The sequence below is a fragment of the Rhopilema esculentum genome, chromosome 16 (assembly GCF_057945365.1).
Source record: "Rhopilema esculentum isolate cy_ngs chromosome 16, ASM5794536v1, whole genome shotgun sequence".
Taxonomy (NCBI): Eukaryota; Metazoa; Cnidaria; class Scyphozoa; order Rhizostomeae; family Rhizostomatidae; genus Rhopilema; species Rhopilema esculentum.
The window spans coordinates 11709996-11731504 of record NC_142830.1 but is presented as its reverse complement, the minus strand read 5'-3'; the positions used below and the strand labels follow the sequence as shown (position 1 = coordinate 11731504).

The 21509-nt window shown below is 36.8% G+C and overlaps 1 protein-coding gene across 2 annotated transcripts; it reads left to right on the top strand.

Annotated features, from left to right (window-relative positions):
• Positions 1-1512: 1512 nt before the first annotated feature.
• LOC135682697 (beta-1,4-galactosyltransferase 5) lies at positions 1513-21245 on the top strand. 2 transcript variants are annotated; one of them, XM_065197688.2, is made up of 9 exons: positions 1516-3689; positions 8790-8897; positions 11104-11527; positions 12369-12502; positions 13109-13225; positions 13808-13995; positions 15582-15704; positions 16561-16665; positions 19684-21245. In XM_065197688.2, exons 3-9 carry the CDS (start codon positions 11227-11229, stop codon positions 19826-19828), a joined length of 1113 nt encoding a protein of 370 aa, XP_065053760.1. In that variant the 5' UTR covers positions 1516-3689; positions 8790-8897; positions 11104-11226; the 3' UTR covers positions 19829-21245. The 2 variants fall into 2 exon arrangements, with proteins under 2 accessions (XP_065053761.1, XP_065053760.1); XM_065197689.2 differs by lacking the exon at positions 8790-8897 and having other exon boundaries at positions 1513-3689.
• Positions 21246-21509: the final 264 nt, after the last annotated feature.

The window sequence follows — 21509 nt, the reverse complement described above, 5'->3', positions numbered from 1 at the left end:
TATAAAATAATAATAGCGGAAGTAGTCTGTTAGGAGAAGGGAACGAGAAAGCGGAAGTAGTCTGTTAAGCTGTGGGTTTTGAATGAAGTGAAGTGAACCAACAAACTATCCAGCTATCCAGGTATAAAGGTATCCAGCTCGTCTTAGCTAGTGCTATAGCCTTGGCCAGACGGCATGTGTAAAACGCAGGTCATGCAGGTTAACAAAACGCAGGTTAAATCGTGCGGGTCAAAATTAGTGGCCTTAGGCCCAAGGTTTTCGGCTTACAACCGTTTGCGTAAAAGTCAGAAGTCGCGCAGATTTTGGTAGAGAATACAGGAGCAGTAGGCAAACGTTGGCTAAGATAATAACACTTTTTATAAAAACAATTTTTTAAAAACAGAAGCCATAAATTTTACCGATTACTACAAACTGACACCGAGCACCATGATCCGTAAAGCCTGATTTACACAAGACGAATTTTCCGCGCGAAGCGAATTTTTCGCCACGAATTTTTTCGCCTGCGAATTCGAAGTTTAATTTCTACTGGCAGAATTTCTTGTGCGAACTCACCGCGAATAATGCAAAAGAAAATGGCGTCTGTTCGAAGATTGTTGTTATTGAAAAAGCTTATAATCTTAAAGCTTACTTTGTTGGCAAATGAGACCTGAACACCTCCTTAGAGCGAAAAAGCTAGCAATCGCACTGCTTACACCCTCTAAATTTAAGAAAAGTTAAGAACAATCCAGCCTCAGATTTTCGAAAAAATTAAGAACATTCAGCCTGAAATTAAATTTACTGGTTCTTATAAAAAAGTGTGTATATGTTGGGAATTTCCGTCGCACACAATAACTAGCTCCAGCAGCAATTGAAAAGGAAGCATCGGGAAGCATACAATGATTTGACGATATTTCAAATTTATTTGTTCTTGGTGTTTGAATGGATTTATCGATGCTTACACATTAGTGGGTGAAAACTTTTATAGAACACAAAGTCAAAACAGCAACGTCAATAGGCTGTAAGCCTGAAAGCTTTTGCCCATGGCCATTCATTTGGACCCGCACGATTTAACCTGCGTTTTACACCTGCCGTGTGTGAAAAGGAAAATGGTTGCCAACTACCAGAAAATTACATAACAAAAGTATTTGACGGCACCTTTTACTCTGATGAAGCCCTGTATGCCGGGGCGAAATATTAGTATACTCTTAAATTTAATTTATTTTGAAAATTTATTTCGTGACATTGGATTCTCGTCGTCGTATTGCTTTGTTCCTGTATACCTTTCATTTTAAAATCTCATTGCAAGATTCACAGAATCCGGCGCACAGCCTATCCTGCGGTTCTTCCTTCTCACACTTAATCTTGATAGTGCACGTGCTAGCCCAAACGAACTTCAGAGAGTTGGATTATAAACGCCACCACGTGTTATTAACTAAACAATCAATTCACATTTCCGCTTGTTACTGGGTTGTTCTGCTTGTTCCTGGGTTATTCCGCTTGTTCCTCGTTTTAACAAAATATTACTATTTGCAAAGTTTGAAAACAATTTGAATGATGAAAGCTATTGGGACAAATAAAACTGCTTTTGTAATCGGACATTCGATACAATCATGTCCTTGAATACAGCTTAATGCCTATGCAAATTGCATGGGATTTGAATTTAATTTGAGATTGCCAATACTTAAAGAATCGCACAACTGCGCATTCTTTATTTACTGACACAGAAAATCGTGAAATTGAGCAGGCGCAATCTTGATAAACAGGGTCCGCAATTTACAATGCGACATTCGTTTTCACATTCGACTAGACATTTCGCGTTCTCGTTTACACATTCGGAGGGTTTTGGTTTGGTGTAACAAAAGCAGGTTTGTAATGCAATAACCAATTACAAAAAAATAAAGCCACACTATTGAACTTTGTTTCAGTTCCTAAAGAATCTGAGAAAAGTATTATTAAGCCATACGCACCTGCAATATTTTTCGATTTCCCGTAAAATTTTCAGAGAAACAGATCAAAATCGACACAGCACTCCAAGCAAAGATTCGACTGGAAAAACTACCTAAAACTCGCATATTTGTACTCGAATAACTTGTGTGTGAGATCGACCAAGCTCGGTCCTGTGTTTGTTGTGTAAAGAGAGCAAAATGTATTATCTGAAAGGAGGAAAATAAAAGATTGTGGTAAACATGATTGCCTTATTGCAATGACTGTAGACTAAAACTACACTTACGTTCAAAAAGTATTGGGGACACCCTTCGAAACTTCGAAGACATTCTATGCAACAAATTTGGAAAGACTTTTTAAAATCTTTCTCATTTAAAAGATACGGCAGCTATTTCCATGAAACTTTCACACGACGTGTTGATATCTTGAAGCCTTTTATGTACGCCAAAAAATTAAAAATACATCGACCATAAAATTTATATAGGTCTCGAGACGAAAACATGGAAGCTCTGAAAACTCAAAAACTGAGTTAAGAGAAGCGCTTACAAATTGCTTTCTACTAAAACAAAGCAAATGGATTTTGCGATATTGCATCAATTTTCGGCTGCTCGTTGAGTGCAGCTTTTCTGGTGTGTAAAAAGTTTCCCCGTACAAGAACAGTAAAAAATTTACCAAGGGTTGGCAGACCGAAGAAGTTTACGCACCGAGGGACGACAGGTCTTTACTGGGGGAACTGCGAAGTAATAGATTTTTACATGACACCATGTTGTCATGTAAAAAGAAGCTAAATAATGGAACATAAGCAAAAACATGGCTATAAAAGTCATGAAAAATACAAATTTTCCAGCGTTATATAAAGAAAATGCTCTCTCAAAGCAAAAATTAATCATCGACGATGAGTACAATGGCTTCTCCTTTAATGTTACGCAATTTTAAAAGTAGCTTGAATATATGCAATAGTTTAATAAAATTGTAGCATTTTCGTCGATGAAGATAACTTTTTTTGAAGCTTAAAAGTTTGATTTTATAATTTCTTTTATAATTTTTTTGTTATGCAAACGTGAAATTAAAAAGTTGTATTTGTTTGGACATCTCTAAAATTTTTGGAAGGTCATGTGACTTTGATATTGTTAGGCCATTCAACCCTTCTGTATATTTTGCTGTTATAATCAGGAAAATCGAGAAAATCCTGTGTTTTCTTGGTTATGCTTCATAAGTTGAAGCATTTTGTTAACTTTTTATTCCATTTTGGGGAAACTTAGGCCTAGATTATTTGTAGAAAGACTGCCCAAATCTGAAAAAGTTTCCGTTGCAAAACCGAATCCAACAGAACGCCATAATTCGTTTATCGAATTCGTCCCAATACTTCTGAACGTAAGTGTAAATTCTGAAAATCTGACGGTTATCCGTGCGACCTGTGCGACACCCTGAATCCGCCCCTGCTGCTTTTGCTACACCAAACCAAAAGCCTCAGAATGTGTAAACGAATGTCGCATTGTAAATTGCGGACCAGCAAAATGCCATAGAAATATAAAATACAGATGCTTCTTGGTTGGTTGACAGTGGGTGTCCAACGAAAGCACAAATTTTCAAACGGACTATCCGGTTTCCCGTATCCCGATCTCATGGTAATCATTAGGACTGAAGAAGATCCTACGAGGAAGCTCAAGCAGAATTTGTTGCTCAGCAGATCACACCGTTTAAGCGAAAGCTTGTTTTGTGGAGATCAATAGTAAACATCTTCGACTGTTGGCATTTTACTCAAGGTAGGGCTTGTTTTAATCAACGAATCGAAACGAAACGAAATACTGCGAAATACTGCAAAATACTGCGAAATACTGCGAAATACTGCGAAATATAAAAAGTATGGTAAAACCACAACAAAGTACAACAAAATTCTCAAACCATATCATAGATATTCATTTCCACTGATCCAGTGTGGACCCATGTGAAGCTCACGCCGGACATAGAGTAGCGTCGCCCCTTATGGAACGATTTGATATTTTAATGAATTCTGACTGTGCAATGATAAAAATAAATATGAAGGAGTTTTGGTTTGTTTATCTTCAAAAAAGGCGCGAAATTATTTTGCTGACGACATTGCTTGAACTCTTTGCTAATTATCGCTGTTTCATTTTGTTTTTAAAAGCTAGGAGAATATTTTAAAAGTAAGCGGAATGTAAACGAAAAAGTGGTCATTAGACCTTCAACCCTTCTTTTTTTCCTGCACCTCAACTTTCTTGGTCATTCCCTCGGTCGGTTTTTTAGCTTAAACAAAAATCTTCCAAAACGAATATTTGTTTAAACCCAAACAAAAGCTTGCACAATTTTCATTCACCGGGATTTTTGATCAGGAGCACTTTCATTGGCCTAGTGGCTTCTTCGATGGAACGGCGAGCTTCCTGTTGTGATTCTGAACAATTCATGAGTGGCTGAACGTGTGACAGGTGATCAGGCTGAACGTGTGACACTGGGGGATAACTTTTTTTTCTTTACTTTGAATTTGAAAACAAATGGCTCAACGAAAGTCTGATTTGATTTGATAATCCTGGAAATCATAAAAGGACAGGAGAAAGACGATTGTTAAATGATAATGTTAAATGTTTGAGCCAAGGTCGGAATGCTTTCAAAGCTGTCAACATGATAGCATTGAAAAGCATGGCTCTTGGTTTGTTCTTCGTAGTTAATGGTCATAGGGTCATAGGGTCTGGTTTTTCCAGTTTGCCTGTAGATTATACAGCAAGGAATGTGCTTGTAGTACTTTTATTTTAGTACTTTTATTCTGTTAGTAGAAAGCTAGGTTAATCGGAAAAAATTTGAATCATTTGTGAAAATTGAAATTTTGACTCAAATGACCTTGTGAACTGTAGCTCAAAGAGAAGCATAAGAAAGGTTTAAGTTCAAAAGAAAATAGTTGTTTGGTAAAAGGCAGTCCTAAAAAGAATGAAATAAAAAGAGTAAAAAAAAAAAAAATAAAGAAAAGAAAAATCCGACAAATCCTTTAGTTGCTTAATTTCCAAGGAATACGCCGAGGTCTATGGGGCCATATAAAGTAATGAATTCAATTTTAAGACTGAATTAATCAAACGTAATAAGAGCATGCCTTAACAATAACAAAATGTTTTAAACGATTGCAGGAAAATACCTGCAAGAAATATTCTGAATGTATTTTAAGCTAATCTAAAAAGCATGGTCGTGAAAATTTTCTGCTCGCTGGGTCGCGTGGTCGTAAAATCTTCCGTTTTCACCTGAAGGGTGAAGGAAGGGGATGACGGTTAGCTGTTTACACGTATCCTTTAAAGTGCCTATGAAATGAAATTTGATAAAGACGCACTTTTTATAAGCAAAATTTGCTGATTTCAATTATATATGTTGAGGTGATTTTTTTCTTGCGCAATCGTCTAAAAATTTAGGCTGAATATCCCATTTTCACGGTTCTTGTTCTGTTTTTGTTCTGCGTTCTGCTGCTTTGCAAGAATTTTACGACTTATAAACTCAAGTCTACATCGTGGTTTGTGGCGAATTTCGCACTTTGGAAAAATTCCCCTACTTTCGACGCAAAATAAAATCATAACAATGTACAAAAACCGAAAACAGTGTAGCAGGTATGGAGAAAGAGATTAAACGGCTGTTTGGACCAAAATCCCGAGATTTAAAAAAGTTATTAAAGAAGAACTGAAGAGCGGTTTTGGGAAAATCGAGATTTTGCGGTGAAAATACTGGCCACACTGTCTGGGGCGATGAAAGCAGATCAGAGACTGAAAAGTGAAAACAGCGGTGTACCCAAGGGGGGATAGGGGGTCCGAACCCCCACTTTTCTAAAATATGGTCCTCGAGATTTGTCCAAAAACGATTTAAAACTCATGGGGGGGGGGTGGTGGAGGTAGGTAAACTGTTAGTTGCAGAACAAAAACTTCTTCATGGCAATTATATTCACTTTCATTCATTTCATTTCATCATCACAAATTAAAGGCAAACAAATGGATGGATTAACATGAATGCGACAATTGTATACCGAATACTTTGCTATTTACCGTAGCTAAAATGAATCAAATAATGGGGACAAATTTTGCAAAAAAAGGCGTTTCCCCGCATTTGCGAGTTTCTGAGGCCTCCGCCCAGACCCCCCCCCCCCCCCCTCCACTGCTGCAGCCATGGGTACGCCACTGGCTGAAAATGTTCTAGGAATACTTTTAACCTCTTGCAGACTATAAAAATCAGTGTATCAGACCTTTCTCAATTGATTGAACTTGAAATGATATTTTTATCATTTTTCTGCGAAAAGTTATTAAAGGAAAACCGGAAGGGCTGTTTTCACAAATTGCACATTTTTGTCTAAGTTTTGGAGACTTTCATATCACCTGGAATTTTTATTTAAGTACGAAAATACGAAAAAGTGATGTTTAAAAATTAAATCAATCCTACTATTTCTAGAAATACCCCCAATAATCTCTTTGTTTCAATGTGAATCGGTTTAATTTAAGTGCGTGGCAGTTATTGGCCGCCGTACGTCTGCGATCTATAATAGAAAATAAACAAAATCTTATCTTTCCCAAATCAATAACAGTCAATGGAAAAGAAATCTGTCAAAGTAGGACCAGATGAGCACAAATAAATGGATGCTACCAATGGCTTGATTTCGGTTCTTTATGGTACCATTTGAGGGTTATTGTCAATAAAGACTACCATTAGAGGGGGAATTTGCTACCCTCTTTGACCCTGACTGGAGTTCTGAATCTTTTTTAACTCGGCAGATTCGGCATTTTTGGTGTTTACTTGGCAATCTCGGCTCATTGGTATATTTGATTGTTTTTATTTTCATTTCTATTTGATCCTCTTCACTCCTTGGCACGTTGATATTTTAGCTGCTAAATGGCAACCCGAAGCCAGTCAAACCAAACGCCACATTTCAATGTTTCAGGGTTGGGTGCGCGAATAACGAGAATAGCGTTCCGCCTATGGATATTAATTCTGAGAGTAAGGTTGCATTGTAAAGGTAGAAAATTGATCCAATGAGACATTTTCCAGCGAACTGGAATCGTCAAAATTCGAAAACATCCTCACCTTCTGCAACAACCATGACGCCGCCTCAGGTGCTAACTTTCGTGTACTTGTTTATTGCGACAAGAGCAACTACAAGCTCGCAAAGGCTTAACCTACCTAAGTAAAATTGGTCCCTTTTCTGTTTTATGATTAAATGACGTCATTTTCCTTACCCAGAAAAATTTAGAGCGTTGGGGATATTGAAAAATCACGGAAAAAGATCTACAAAGAGCTTTCTTAATATGTCTGTTTTCTTTTAGGGAAATTTTGTTAAAAAATTTACATAATGTTAATAATTATCTTTATCGTAGGCATTATCATTATCACTGTCGGTTCTTGAACTAACCTCGTTTTCACCATCGTTCAATAAAAATAGTTCTAACTCAGTGGCGTAACGAGGGGCGGACGCCACCTATACCTTGGGTCCAAAAGAGTGGGTACCCCAATGTTTCCTGCTCAACTTGCCTTTGCCCAACCCCTTTCCCTCAAATCTTACCAATCTGGCTACGCTACTGTTGTAACTGTTTTGTCGCCGGTTGCAAAGGATTCCACCTCTGCCTCTTTATTTCGTTCATTTGTTCAAGGTATTTGCACTTTTCAACCTAATTTGAACTCTATGGGGAACACAATTTCGAGACCAACTTTTTTTTGGAGATTGTCTTATGCTTTCCAAATCTTGTACCTACCGTAAATCCTTGAATTAGACCCCTGGGGGCTTATTTATTTTTGCTATTTTTGGATGGAGGTTTATTCGAGGGGGGGCTTATACGAGGGGGGCTTATAGAATTATTGTTGACATTATTAAAAGACCTCGTTTATTTTAGTATGAATTTGTTGTGGTAATTCAATAAAACGCCATAGGCAACCTCAGATGGGGAAAATCATCAAATTGTGAGGTCCAACTTGAGAATTTATGGTAGCAGTGGGGTCTTGCTCTAGGGAGGGGGGCTTATTGACAATTTGTAGTTCTAGGGTGCTTTTTCGAGGGGGGGCAATTCGAGGATTTACATTTATACACACTTATACTTGTCTTTTAATTATACTCTGTTTATGAACGTTTATGCCTATAAATATAGGGTAGAGACTCGTTGGATGCTAAAAGTATCTCTTTGGATTCCACCTTTGCACAAACTGAGGACATTTGGCTTTCCTGGCATGAGGTTTTGTGTGAAAAAGCTGTCTGGGGGGGGGGGGGCCTAAGCCAAATTCCGAACGGTGCTCAATCAAGCCCCCGTGACTGTGTCTCCACGAAGTCGGTACCTATAGGATTGAATATAAAGCAACCTGTATGGGATTGTCACTTACGATTTTGGTAATATGTTGCTATCTCTGTGTTAAAAATCCACGACAAAATTTTGTCACGACGAAATTCTGAAAATTTTTCCGCAATTTTTTCGACAAAGTTCATCCACCGAAAATTCATCTGACGAAATTTTTGTTGTATGCTGCATGGTGATGTGTCGCGACGACGGAACATTCGAGACACAGGGGGATTTCCTAAGAACCTACATAATATACAAAAAACTACGTAAACAAAATAAGATTAAAAATACTTTATTCAATGCGTCCCCCAAGGATATGTCATTTATGCCGTCAAACCTCTTTTACCTGTTTATACAGCTGGCATGCGTTCCAGTTTGTGGCATTGTTAAACAAATTAAAAATTCTTAATGTTATGCATTATTAATGCTCTTGATGTATGGTTCACCAACGACCTTGTTTTTAGACTTGGTTTTGTTAGCTAAAACTATAGCTAAAAGGATAGCTAAAATTCTTCGCAAAGTATAACATTTCTGAGAATAAAATTGTTCATGATTTCGTAGACTGGAAAACATTTTAATGACGCCTGTCAAAACATTCGCTGCGGAAAAGAGCCTCATTCCATAAACTGGTGTTGCTGTTCTGTAAATGGCCTTTTGCAACCACAGCAGGTATTTGATTTCAAAATTGCTCTTCCGTGCCTTTACTAGACTTTTTTAAAAGTTTCGGTGTTCATTACTGTGTTTACCTGACATACACTCTTTTCTTTATAAGAACCAGTAAATTTGAGTTCAGATGATTGTTCTTAACTTTTCTGAAAATCTGAGGCTGGATTGTTCTTAATTTGTTCTTAAATTTATAGGGTATAAGCAGTGCGATTTCTAGCTTTTCGTTCTGGGGAGGTGTTCAGGCCTCTTTTGCCAACAAAGTCCGTAGAGACAAACTTAATTGTTTTAATATTCACCGAAAAAGCACCCACACATGGCTGAAAATCCTCGTTTTTGAGATAAAACGTTGTTCAAAATTTCATTTGACAGTAGCTCAGCCTCAGCTTGTTCTTAATTTGTTCTTAAGGCTCTATGCAATCTCTAACCGGAGCCAAAGAAATCAGGAGGAAAATGGAGATTCCTTCCCAATTTTTTAGGCTCTGGTACCCAGAGTATGTGATCTGCAGATCCGGAATTAATCCTAATATGATGGGGGCGTGACCCTTAGAACATTTCTTTGTTCGCAACGCCCTCTAGTTCTTCGGCAACGCGTACTTCGGGTAAACACCAGTTAAACCCGCTACTACAAAAACGTTTTGCAGGTTGTCGTAACTATTCATCAATTATTGGATGCTTCCAAACCTTCCTTTACGCTATTAAAGGGAGATCATTGTCCTCTGTACATTTCATCGAAAAACTGCTTGGTTTCTTAGTTGAAATAGAGCTAGCCTTTGATTTAGGTGGGCAAGAAACGATGATCTCCGATAAATATGGCACCACTTAACCTGTGGAGATTCGCTTTTATCTAGTCATTTTGTCTTCTGTAGCTTGGCCTTTAAAGGAAAGAGGATTTCGCTAGGATTCAGAAGAACGCTTAATAAATTGAATAAACCAAAACTTTATTGTAAAATGCGTGAAAAATTCTAGTTTGATGCGTATGAGCGTGAGAACAGACCGTAATGCGTGTCTCTCCCAGAATGCACTAGCGTACCTTCAGGACACTGATCCTGACCGAAACTCTATTTCAGCTACTCCCTTACGCCAAAAAGGTATTCTTTCAGTAACAATCTAATTTCAGATTGATGTTATTTTCCAGGTATTTTGTATCGCCTTTTGACCGTATATTTTTTAATTATTTTCATTGCAAGGTTGGCAACATTGTTCAGGATAGTGCCTAGCTATTGTGCTCATTTGTGAGCCATCCTTTTTTTAATTGAAACGGCCAACTAAATATCCCTAGATGACAAAAATTCTTTGCTTTTGTTTTCAGTTATATTTTGTATACTTAACTTTTAATCAACTAATAATCAACTAATTTAAGAAATCTGAAAATTTTCACTGTCACAAAGCGACGGTCCAGTTTGTTTGGTCAACGTTGTTAAAATTTTTTTGGTCAACCTTACGTTTGCCGTTTTGGTGTGGTTATCCACGAATGATTTACCTGAAGTTGAACGACCATTTCCAGAACCAGCTGATCACCCGAGAAATTTGCTTACCTGCTAAAGCTTCAAAAATAGTTTTAGGCCGCTGGCAGAAACCTTCCCTGGATTTCTAGTGTTTATTAGGGGTTTCTGGAGCACAAGTGGCGCGAGAAATAGCGGGGGAGGAAAGCAATCTTATTTCGCAACTTCTATTAGACACTCTGGAACCTAGGGTAGCAGAAACCACGAAAAGTAAGCATTATCATGCATTTACTTAAATAATCATAATGGCCTTTGAGAAAGAATTGCTTCTAGATTCTCTTGTTGCTCCACAACAATTCTATGAATCGCTAGCATTTGCACATTTTCTTAGAATAGAAATCTTGCTTGTTGTAATTGTAAAAAATTAGGGTAGGTCACCTGTGTCTTTGCTTATCAAGGGAATTATCTAGTAAGCCCTTCGCAAAATGTCAAATGAATTTGACTAAGGCATTTCTAAATCGAATTGCCATAGTTTCTTTTTCAATTAACGGAAGACTGGTCCCCCTACGAAGCCCGCTTCGCGAGCAGCCAGTAGCCCTACGGTAGGGTGTTATACACATCTTGCCTTTTCCGAGGCTAATCTTAATACCCTACCGCAGGGCCACTGGCTGCCTGCGTAACGGGCTTCGCAGGGGGGTTAGTTAAACCTAATAACTGTGTCAAATTTTGCGCCTTTGTGTTTATCGATGTATTTTTTGTTCTTCTAGAAGTTATTCAAATCAGTTGCAAGCTGCTGTTGTCCAGGACTACTTGGAGATGCTTTGTCAATTTTCCGTTGCTCTCCAACGTTTTTAATCCTGTTGAATCTTGCACCGGATCCTCCAGTCAGTATGCTGTCGATCAGAAAAACGATCTCGTTTAGGCAAAATCGATTGTCTTTAGCCATTACTTTTGTCTGTTTGCTGTATGTTCTTGGGATGATTGCTATTAATTTATACAGTGACACACACAGTACCCATAAAAGAATTTACGTAACTGAATTACCAGATCTGCAGATTCAATTACACTCGACAACAACAACAGCAGCAGCAGCAGCAACAACAACAGCAGCAGCGTCAGTTTCGTCATCTGCTTCCTCTAATCTTTCGTCATTTGACAAAAGCTTTTGTCCTGTTAATGGCGAAAAGCTGGGTAAGTCAACCCCCATTTCTTTTTGCCAATAGATTTGCAGTAACTAAATGTTTAATTATTTATCCACTTTACCTTTTAAATTTTGTTTTAATTATTGGTTCTTATATCTATTAAAGGTTCTTATAATGAACTGATTTAAGAATTTTGAAAGCTTTAACCAATATTCATTCAATTGTACAATTGTGAAGCAAGAATGGTATTCCATTGCTTAAATATATTAAAATTTTTATGTGGCTTTTTTTTGTATTTTTTTCATTTGCTTAGAATTGCAAAATAGTTCAATTGTTTAGGATATCATTAAAATGCAAGAACTAACATTATATTCCCGTAATTTTGATCACTAATTTATGAAAAAGTCTGATGCTGATCTACGATGGTCGAAAGTCTGGCAGTTTTATGTGTTGATTGTGTTTCCTAACGATATTTTCATTGTTAGTCTTGTCTTTTGGGTTGAATTTTTTTGCTTGAAGTTTTTGCCAAACATAACCGATATTCACCGTATGTTTCACTCAGAATACTGGCTTTGTGTAGACAAGGCTTGTTTATGTTTTATTTTTTATTTACTACAAAATTAATATGAATTAACCATGTAAGACGAAATTCATCTAGACGACGAGAAAAATATAGGTACTGATTATGAGATACATGCCATCTACAGCGCCTGTTACGCAGTAAATGCTTGTACATACATTGATTCGTGAAAATACGATGATGCGATTGGTTGATTAAAAGGGCTAACAGTTGCATCACACTTGTGGAGAATGCCATTTTTCATTACGGCTTAATGCTATGATTTCTCTCTTTTGTGGAAACTTTCTTAACTTGCCGGTTCTACTTACAGTTGGTTCCTTGCGTGTTGATATTAACAAAATGGTGCAAGAAGCTGCTAATATTGACAATCTCTCCATAAAAAACGGAGGAAAAGTGCATCTGGGAGGCTGGTGGCGTCCCGAACATTGCAAACCAAAATACAAGGTGAGCATGTTCTTTTACTTGGTCAGACTTTGGCATACAACTAACATTTTCTTGGAGATGGTATTCTGTTTCATTGTGTTATATTGTACCGTCTTTTTGAATGCAATTCCATTGTCTCCAGCCATTTTCCGAGCAGTTATTTTCCAGTCAGCCTTCTTCCAGTCCGACTTTTCACAGTCAGGCATTTCCAAGTCAGCCTTCTTCCAGTCCGACTTTTTACAGTCAGGCATTTCCAAGTCAGCCTTCTTCCAGTCCGACTTTTTACAGTGAGGCATTTCCAAGTCAGGCTTTTTCCAATCATTGTAATTTCAGTTCTATCGTCAGCCTTTTCTTCTACGTTCAGTGTATTTCTGTTGCCCTATGAGAATCCCTGGGATAATGCCACTCCAACTTCAAACTTATTTTCTCACTTCCTTTTAAGCTCTTCAGATTAGAATTCTGGTACTGTCGATTGATTCCTAGAATTATCGCTCTCATTCCACGATATGCGAGTTTAATACTTTATTTCCCATAAAATAAGTTCATATTGTCACTATAAATGTTTCGAATTATTGTTATTCAATTTAATGGGATCCTCTGAATAAGGGAGTCTTTTAATATTTCCAGGTAGCGTTTTTGTTACCGTACAGAAACAGAGAGTTGCAGCTGAAGATGTTCCTTTATCATATGACACCGATTCTTCAACGCCAGTTATTGGAGTACAGGATGTTCGTCATTGAACAGGTATTCAACAAAACCGTGCGTCAGTATCATCCTAAATTAATTCAGTACTACCTTGCTAAACGAGACTTCGGATCAGATCGGATCTAAATGGATCCAAAGTGTCCAGATCTGATCAGAAGCACTCGCTTACTCGGAATCCGATCCAAGGCAATTTGCGCTTGCAAGGGATCGCACCAGACAGTGGTTTAGTTCTATTAAGACCATTATGCAACACGCATGCGCAATTAAAGAATTGGTGCTTAATAGACTTTTTGCAAAAACTAACCTTGGAATCGTTCTGTTCAACATAGCGAATCATATATAGCTCTACCTATGTTGTATGAAGCAAGCCGCAATAGACCGGTTGATAGTATTTTTGCGTAGATCATCTATGTTATGTAATCACAATCAAATAATGTTCTTTCTTTGTGAAATATGTTATGTTGTATCTGTCCTAAACATTGCAGAAATTTCGCGAGAGCTCAGCTGATTCGTCGAAACAGAATACAACATCATTGGAGCTTGGTGCTTTTATAGCAATATGAGTATACCAAGCAATCAGACAGTGTTCTCAACTTAACTTCTCCTATCATTCACTTTCAGACTGGAAAAACAGCGTTCAACAAAGGTGCAATTTATAATATAGGTTTCAATAGCACACTGCAGTTTGGAGAATTTGATTGTTATATCTTCCATGATGTCGATCTACTGTTGGAGAATGATAAAAATTATCACGGCTGTGCTGCGTCGCCTGTCCATTTGGCACCGGCTGTAAACACTCTAAATTACAGGTAATTGCAGTAGTGACTTTAAGTTTCCCGAATGATGGCGCGATGATCGAAAGGAAAATGTTGTAATCAAAAGGGTTTGGGATCATTTGCAAGGTGCTGAAGGGCAATGTCTGTGTCAACAATTGACAAAAAACGCTTCTTTAACATACATAGAATCTCGATTGCTTTTTATAACATTCGTCTATATCTGGCCTTTCAAAAAAGCTTCTTTTTGCTATTTCGTGAAACCTTGTTTTGCAATCAAAACTGCTGTCACGATCTGTCATTAATTTTTTTATTGATGAAAAGTCAACTTAATGTTTTTGACAGTGGCGTAGCGTGAGCGCAGAACTAAGGCATGCGGTAACATAAAATATACGGCCATGATGAATGAATGTTCTCGTATTTTCAGCTTCTTAAAAATACAAACGGTAATTAATGATAATCGTGATAATAAATTTTGATTTTGAAAGTAACAAATCGTTTGTACTCTAATTCTAATCAATCAAGGTGTCTATTCTTTGCATCAGAGGCTCCGACAGAGGTTGGAAAGTGAAGGGGGGCCAAGGGAAAAATTATCATCCATGCGAAAGTTTTTGAAAAAAGCTCAATTGTTTAGCAAGACTTTCAGAATAACTCCTAGTGCTAAAACTGCTTTGCAAAAGATTTTATTCTTATTCATATTCCTCAAGAAAAGGAATCACCTAATGCCCACCTAATGTAAGAATTTTTTATGCTATAATGAAGCTGGGGATTCCCGCAAGAAGGAGCTCTCCACATTGCGAAATTGTTAACACACTGCAGAGCCTAAGCGAACAGGAGCAACAGTTTCTGCTCATTTTTTACTCTCATAGTTAACTAAGATGAAAATAGTGAGCTGTGAGAGTTGTTAGAATTGAAGATGCTTCCATGTGTAAAGTTTCAGAAAGTTAGACCCGGCAAATCATGTATTTAGCAAGGCTTGTGCTCAGGTCTACCGCATGCCCTGGTCCGTAAATTCTGACTATACTGGCAAGCCTTTTGACTTGAATTACGGAATGCGGATCATGACAAATAGACTCTGACCCCACTTTGACGAAACTTTTTCTCTTTTCAATTGTCACAAAGTAGACAATGGAAAGTAACTAGATTTGAAATGATGTATCACGCAAAGAATATTCGCAAAAGGCAGCTTAGAGGCAGAAAAATGTTGTGTATTATCAAATGTGTATTATCATAGACGATACGCCACTTGTTTTTGAGAATGCGATTTTTTTAATTTTCAGTCAGGTGATTTTGATCTTTTTACTGATGTCTTTTGAAAAAATATTTAATTCTAGGAAGAGATGCATACCTTCAATGCATACCTTCATCCAATTTATTTGAAATTTAAATTTCCATTATTGAATAACGCGAGGGGTCTGGCAAGTTTAATCAAAGTTAGATAATTAAGTTGGCAGAATATGTGCTCATCATTTCCTTTACCATTATTTTTAGTTCATTTCATCAACAATTTGTTTCAATTTACGTTTCAGATATTTATATTTATAAAGATTTATTTTCTAGTTTGATAACATTGTCCCAACAACGCATAGATTAATATATGAAGTTATTTATTTTGTTTCCAGACTGTTTGCTCCAGGACATTTTGGTGGAATTGAATTATTCACAAGGGAGCATTATGAAAAGATCAATGGCTTTACAAACATGTTTTGGGGCTGGGGTGCGGAAGATGATGACCTTTACCTCAGGTTTGCTGCACTAGTTTTTAGAGTTCAGAGAATGGCCTCTACCTTCCTCTAAATGCAGTTCTGCCCTGTTCGAAAAATTTGTGTACCTTTTGAAGAACCTGTTTTTAGAAAGGGAATTTGAGTCAAATCATCAATAGTTTGGTCTTTGTCTGAAAATTGGAAAAATTCAATTACAACTGTAAATTTCTCTCTCACACACACTCTTGCAAAGTTTTGCTTTGATCTTCCTCAAAACTACTCCCAGTCAACTACTGCATCGTTCTATAAGCTGCCTCCGTCTCATAGCCGTTGAGCTGCAAAGTTTTCTGGACTGTTGCAATTTTTATCCATGGCTTTGATACTGTTATGTTATGCAGACGTAAAGAGAAACACAATTTCCGGTTAGAAGAGAACCATTCCTAGCTACGATACAGGCATGTCAGGCTTTGGGGAGAAAGGCAACATGTATCATGTGCTGTTCCGTTATTTATCTCCCCCTTCCTTAACAGCCCGTTCAGTAGAAATCGTTTTTATTGTGATCCTTGAAAATGTCTTTCCCAAGAAAAACGTCATTCCACATTTTCATTTCAAACATTTCAGCCCGTATTTGTTGGTGTATTGTAATCTTTTCAAGTCTTCAGTGCAATATAACCTTTAGTGAAACTTTAATGAAAGCTTTATTTTGCTGAATTGTCATTAGGACATGTTCTGAAGCACCTTCTATTGTTTAATGTTCGAATATGTTGTGTGCCCATGAGTGGCAGCATTATATGATGTTGCCTTCATTCCAAGTCTCCTTCTACAGAATTAGACAGAATTGGATTTTGAATTATAGTTAAACAATTGTGATGTTCTGAAATGTCATTCATTTTTCTAGGGTGGATGCCAAAGGTCTTAAAATAATAAGACCACCGCTAGAATTCGGCCGGTACACTATGAACCAGCAGAAGCATTTTAGAAGTGATCCTTATAATGATAAAAAGTAAGTATATATGAGTCACTTTTTCGAAAAAGCTTCAATAAATTTTTTCGTAGAAGAAGATCGCGATTGATACAAGTTTGATGTTTTTATGAAGGATTCAATCGGATAAAAGTTGTTTTTGTCAAAGAGAGCTTACACAATTGATGATAAACATATGTATTGCCAGTTTTGAAAAGAAAGAGCGTCAAGGGAAGAAAAAACGTTTAAAATCAGTCTTTTGGTATCGGCTGTATAGAGCAAGTGACTAAAGAAAAAATGGATGAATTTACAATAAAATCACCCATCCTTAAATTATCATCAAGATACGTAAGGAGGATTAAAACGCCCACACTCTGAAAACGTTGCCAAACATGCTGCTACTTTGACTGGCCTAAGCAAGGAACGCATAATGGACCACACTGCACTTTTGATGGAATCTGGTACAATACAAGTAAACCTAACAGCCAAAGGTGAGCAGTTTTATTTCGCATTGGAAGATTAATTGGATAACCTTGGCGAAATCTTTTCGCAAAACTTGACCAGCTTAATTACACCAAAAGGCTCCCCAATTGCTTGCATGGAAACCAGCCCCCGAAAAGCCTCTCAATCACAATCAGATTTTCAAAAAACTGACTTTATGGCGTTTTTAGATATCGTCACTAAATTGGCCGATGATATTCAGGATTACTTGCATACTTCCATCGAATTACTGAGGAAAAAAATGATACATTAATGGAGGAAAATTGTCAACTCAGAATTGAAAATAGCAAGCTGAAGAGAAACAAAAGCCATCAAGATAATGTCACAAGGAACAACAAAACCTATAAAAACACAGATGCAAACAAACCAAACTGTATTAATACAAAGAGCCCACGAGAACATGCACTGTGCTTTAAACCACAGTCACACGACAGAAGAGCAACAATGCCCTCGACATAAACAGTGCTCAACCAACAGCTCAGAAAATCAACATCAATGAAGAACAAAAAGAAGCCCAACAAAGACTAGAATCCCAACGAATACAATGTGTAAATGAAAGGCGACAGAAATACGAAACAAACAAAGTCCAACAAAAAGCAAATTATCACACAAACTCTAAACGTGAGAAAACTTCAGCCAATAGCAAAGAGATTCACAATAATCGGATGACATTCAAGCTCGACAGGGAATCAAATGCCGAAAAATGTAATAATACAGTTCTCATTGCCGGGGATAGTATGATATCAAATATAGACCAGCGAACCCTTAGTCGCCGTTTCAATATGAGAGTTAGAAGCATCCTTGGGGCAACCACTGATGACATGTTTGATTATCTAAAACCATTACTTAAAGAAAATCCTGAGAAGATAATTTTAGTAATTGGGACTAATGATATTAATAAAAAAACATCTGAAGAAATACCTAAGAGGCTTAAAAAGCTGAATTCATTTATACATGCAAATCTACCACATTATCATATTATAATTTCTCAAATTATACTGCGAAAGGACAAATCAGATCTTGACAAAAAGGGAAAGATATTGAATGGCATGCTCAATCAAGTCGGATGCGACATCTTGCGACAAAATACAATCCAGATGGAGCACTTGGGAAGTCACCTAAATCAGCGAGGAAATTCCCAACTTGCAAGAAACATCATAAGGAAGCTAAAATCTTTTTGTGGGAGAAATAATGCCTCACGCTAAGATATATTTCCATTAAAGCATTTTGTGCAAAAAATGTCGGTAAAAATCTAATAGTAACTGTTCCTGAGAAGTAAGAAGTAACTGTTCCTGAAAGGACTAACACGTTAAATAAGGTCCTTAACAAGAATAGCCATGTAAGACCCCATTCTAATAACGTGACTGACAACAAATACAAGAAACTAAATGATTTACGGCTCACAAACAAAAGTGGTCTAATACTAGGTCATATTAATATAAATTCTATCAGAAACAAGATTGGACTTTTTAAGCCTATTATATCAGGAGGTAGAGTTGATGTATTCACCATAGCTGAAACAAAAATTGATGAGACCTTCCCTACAAGCCAGTTTGTTATTGAAGGCTTTATGAGACAATTTTGATTCGACCGTAACGAAATTGGAGGTGCATTATTAGCTTACATAAAAGAAGGCCTTCCGGTTAAGCAACTCTTAAATTACAATTCCCCCCCAGGCATTGAAACGATAGCTGTAGAAATTAATCTGAAAAAAACAAAAATGGCTACTCCTCTGTATGTATCGCCCATCTCAGTGCCAAAAAGTTTTTCTTCGGTGAGACAGAAAAATGCCTAGACTCCTTTAGCAACAAATTTGAAAACTTTCTGCTAATGGAGACCTAAAATGCGAAATAAATAACAGTAAAATATTTTATGGATAGCTATAACTTTGCTAGTATTGTCAAGTACCAGTTTTAAATCATCTAAACCTCGATGCATAGATTTAATTAAAACACATAGAAAACCCAGCCTTAAAAGCACGACAACATTTGAAACGGGGCTTTCTGATTTTCACACAATGATCCTGACAGTTCTTAAAGGCGGCTATATCAAGAAAGGTCCAAGGATAATTCAATACAGAGACTATAATAAGTTTAGCGCGATAAACTTTACACATGATATTGCTAATACCACGAAAGATTTATCAGGAAAAGTGTCCTCTGATTGTATAAACACAAACTTGACAAAAGTACTTTGTCAGCATGCTGATGATCCGTTCATGACCAAAGAACTGCGAAAAGCAATAATGCACCGGTCTAAGCTAAAGAATATATACAACAGGAATAAGACCAACGAAAACTGGAACGCATATAAGCATCAAAGAGATAAATGTGTCGCAACATTAAGAAAATCTAAATTAATTTATTACAGAAATTTAGACACCCAAAATTGACAATGGAAAGTTCTGGAAAACAATCAAACCGGTTCTCACGGATAAAGTACAAGTATCACCAATGATTAATCTTCTGGAAAATGAAGAACTTGTAAATAACGACCTACAAATTGCATTCTACATTTGTAGGATTTGTTTGTGACTCTATTGAACTGTTTTTATTCTAGTGCACGATTGGTGAGAAAAGCAAAGACAAGACAGGCAAATATGGACAATGATGGACTCCGTCAAATCTCAAAATTAAGTTTCACTCAGACAGTTGAGGAAATGCCTTTGTTTACCAAGATTTCAATAGACCTACGGCATAGTTGATAGAGTGTATTTCATTGAAGTATTTTTTTATGTTGAATGCACACATCAGCTAGTAATGTTTCATCTGCTGCTAAAACGAAGCCATTCCCCGTTTTGCATGCAAAGGGCATGCTCATTTGTTGCAAATAAGGTGAATTGCTGGACAGCAGGTTCATTTGTTCTTCTCCTCCCTCTCCTCAACAAATCAGTCTGTTAAAATACAGGTTTATGGCCTATGTGGTGAAATGGATCAGGTATATGACTCACAACCTAAGAGCAAGACTCTTAGGCAAATGTTTAAGACACATAGTGCCTCTCTCCATCCAAGTGTATATTCGGGTACCTGTTCCGTCAGTGGCGCTTTTCTGCTAGTTGCTCCCGAGGAAAGCGACTAAGGGATATTGTTTAAAGCCGGTAGAAAAGCCCTTAGCTATAAATATCGTCACTTCAAAGATGTATTTCTCCAGCACACCCTCTTGGGTATCTTATTTCTAGCGCCAGTTGTCCAATTTAGGTCTCCCTTTATTAGCCTGATAACCAGATCCTTTGAAATTGGGGTCTGGTTATCAGGCTATCTCTCTATCTGTCAATTAACGGAATTTTATCTTCAAAATATTAAAGAAGAAATAAACATCTTTTTCTAAATTTTGTATTAATTTACAGTCGCTCATAAACTTTTATAAATGTAGCTAATGAATGTTTTGTTTTATACAGCTTATAATCAATTTAAATTTGATTTCTACAGCAATAATATTTCCTGTAAGTACAGTAAACTCTGTCTAACTCGCAGTCCCTTGACCGTCCCTTGAAATCTCCCAATAAATCTACAAAAACCTCTATAATCCAAATCTTTGTTATTCAAACTCTTCGTAGTTCCGCTAATTTTTTCGGTTTTCTGAGAAAAACAACCTTTTGAGTTCGAATTTTCTGCGTAATTTATTGGTAATTTTTATATAGCCAGATTTTATCATATGTTCCTAACCATTTCCGTTAATTAAACTTTTTTAAAATCGAAATTTATGTAATTTTTGTGCCGGAATAAAGCGACAAAGTTTGAGCCTAACTCGTGCCCGTAGAGACAATAGAATGCATAATTTTTTTATAACTGTTGGGCGTGTTGCGACTTTTCTCGAAGAACTCCTGTAAATCGAAAATTTTGTAATTCGAACGTTTTTACGATCCCTCAGAGAGTTAAGCGTTGACGAAATATATATATACACGAACAAAGAAAGCGTGGACTGACCGAGCTGCTAGCTTTAAATATTATTTAAATGTGATATAGTCTAACATTGCTGGTTGCTTGAAGTTAGTGCTTTACGTTTCTCTTAACAAAAACCTTAATATTGTCGAAGACTCTTACACTCTTACATTTTAATTATTTGTTACCTATTTCAATAGTTAGCTTTTGTGGGATTACAAGATTCTTGTTGTTTTTGAATATATACAGTCCTTTTTTATTGTTAGACAAATGCATCTCTCATATTCTCTTTGAGCCCTTGTGGGCGTATCTTATTACGTAGCATTAAATGACGAGAACTACGAAATTCGTAAATCAATAGCAGAAGTGAATTCCTCTGGTGTATAATAGACACTGATTTTGTTTTAGTTGATAACTGACCAAAGTCCGATTTGCTATCTATCATATGATTTGAAGTGCACTATCTTAAATCTTGTTTATTTAATTTCTTATTTTGGAACATCC

Coding starts and splice junctions, on each gene's coding strand:
- LOC135682697 (XM_065197689.2), top strand. CDS start 11,227: ATGCTGTCGATCAGAAAAACGATCTCGTTTAGGCAAAATCGATTGTCT. Junction 11,528..12,368: donor TGTTAATGGCGAAAAGCTGG/GTAAGTCAACCC, acceptor TTCTACTTACAG/TTGGTTCCTTGCGTGTTGAT. Junction 13,226..13,807: donor GGATGTTCGTCATTGAACAG/GTATTCAACAAA, acceptor ATTCACTTTCAG/ACTGGAAAAACAGCGTTCAA.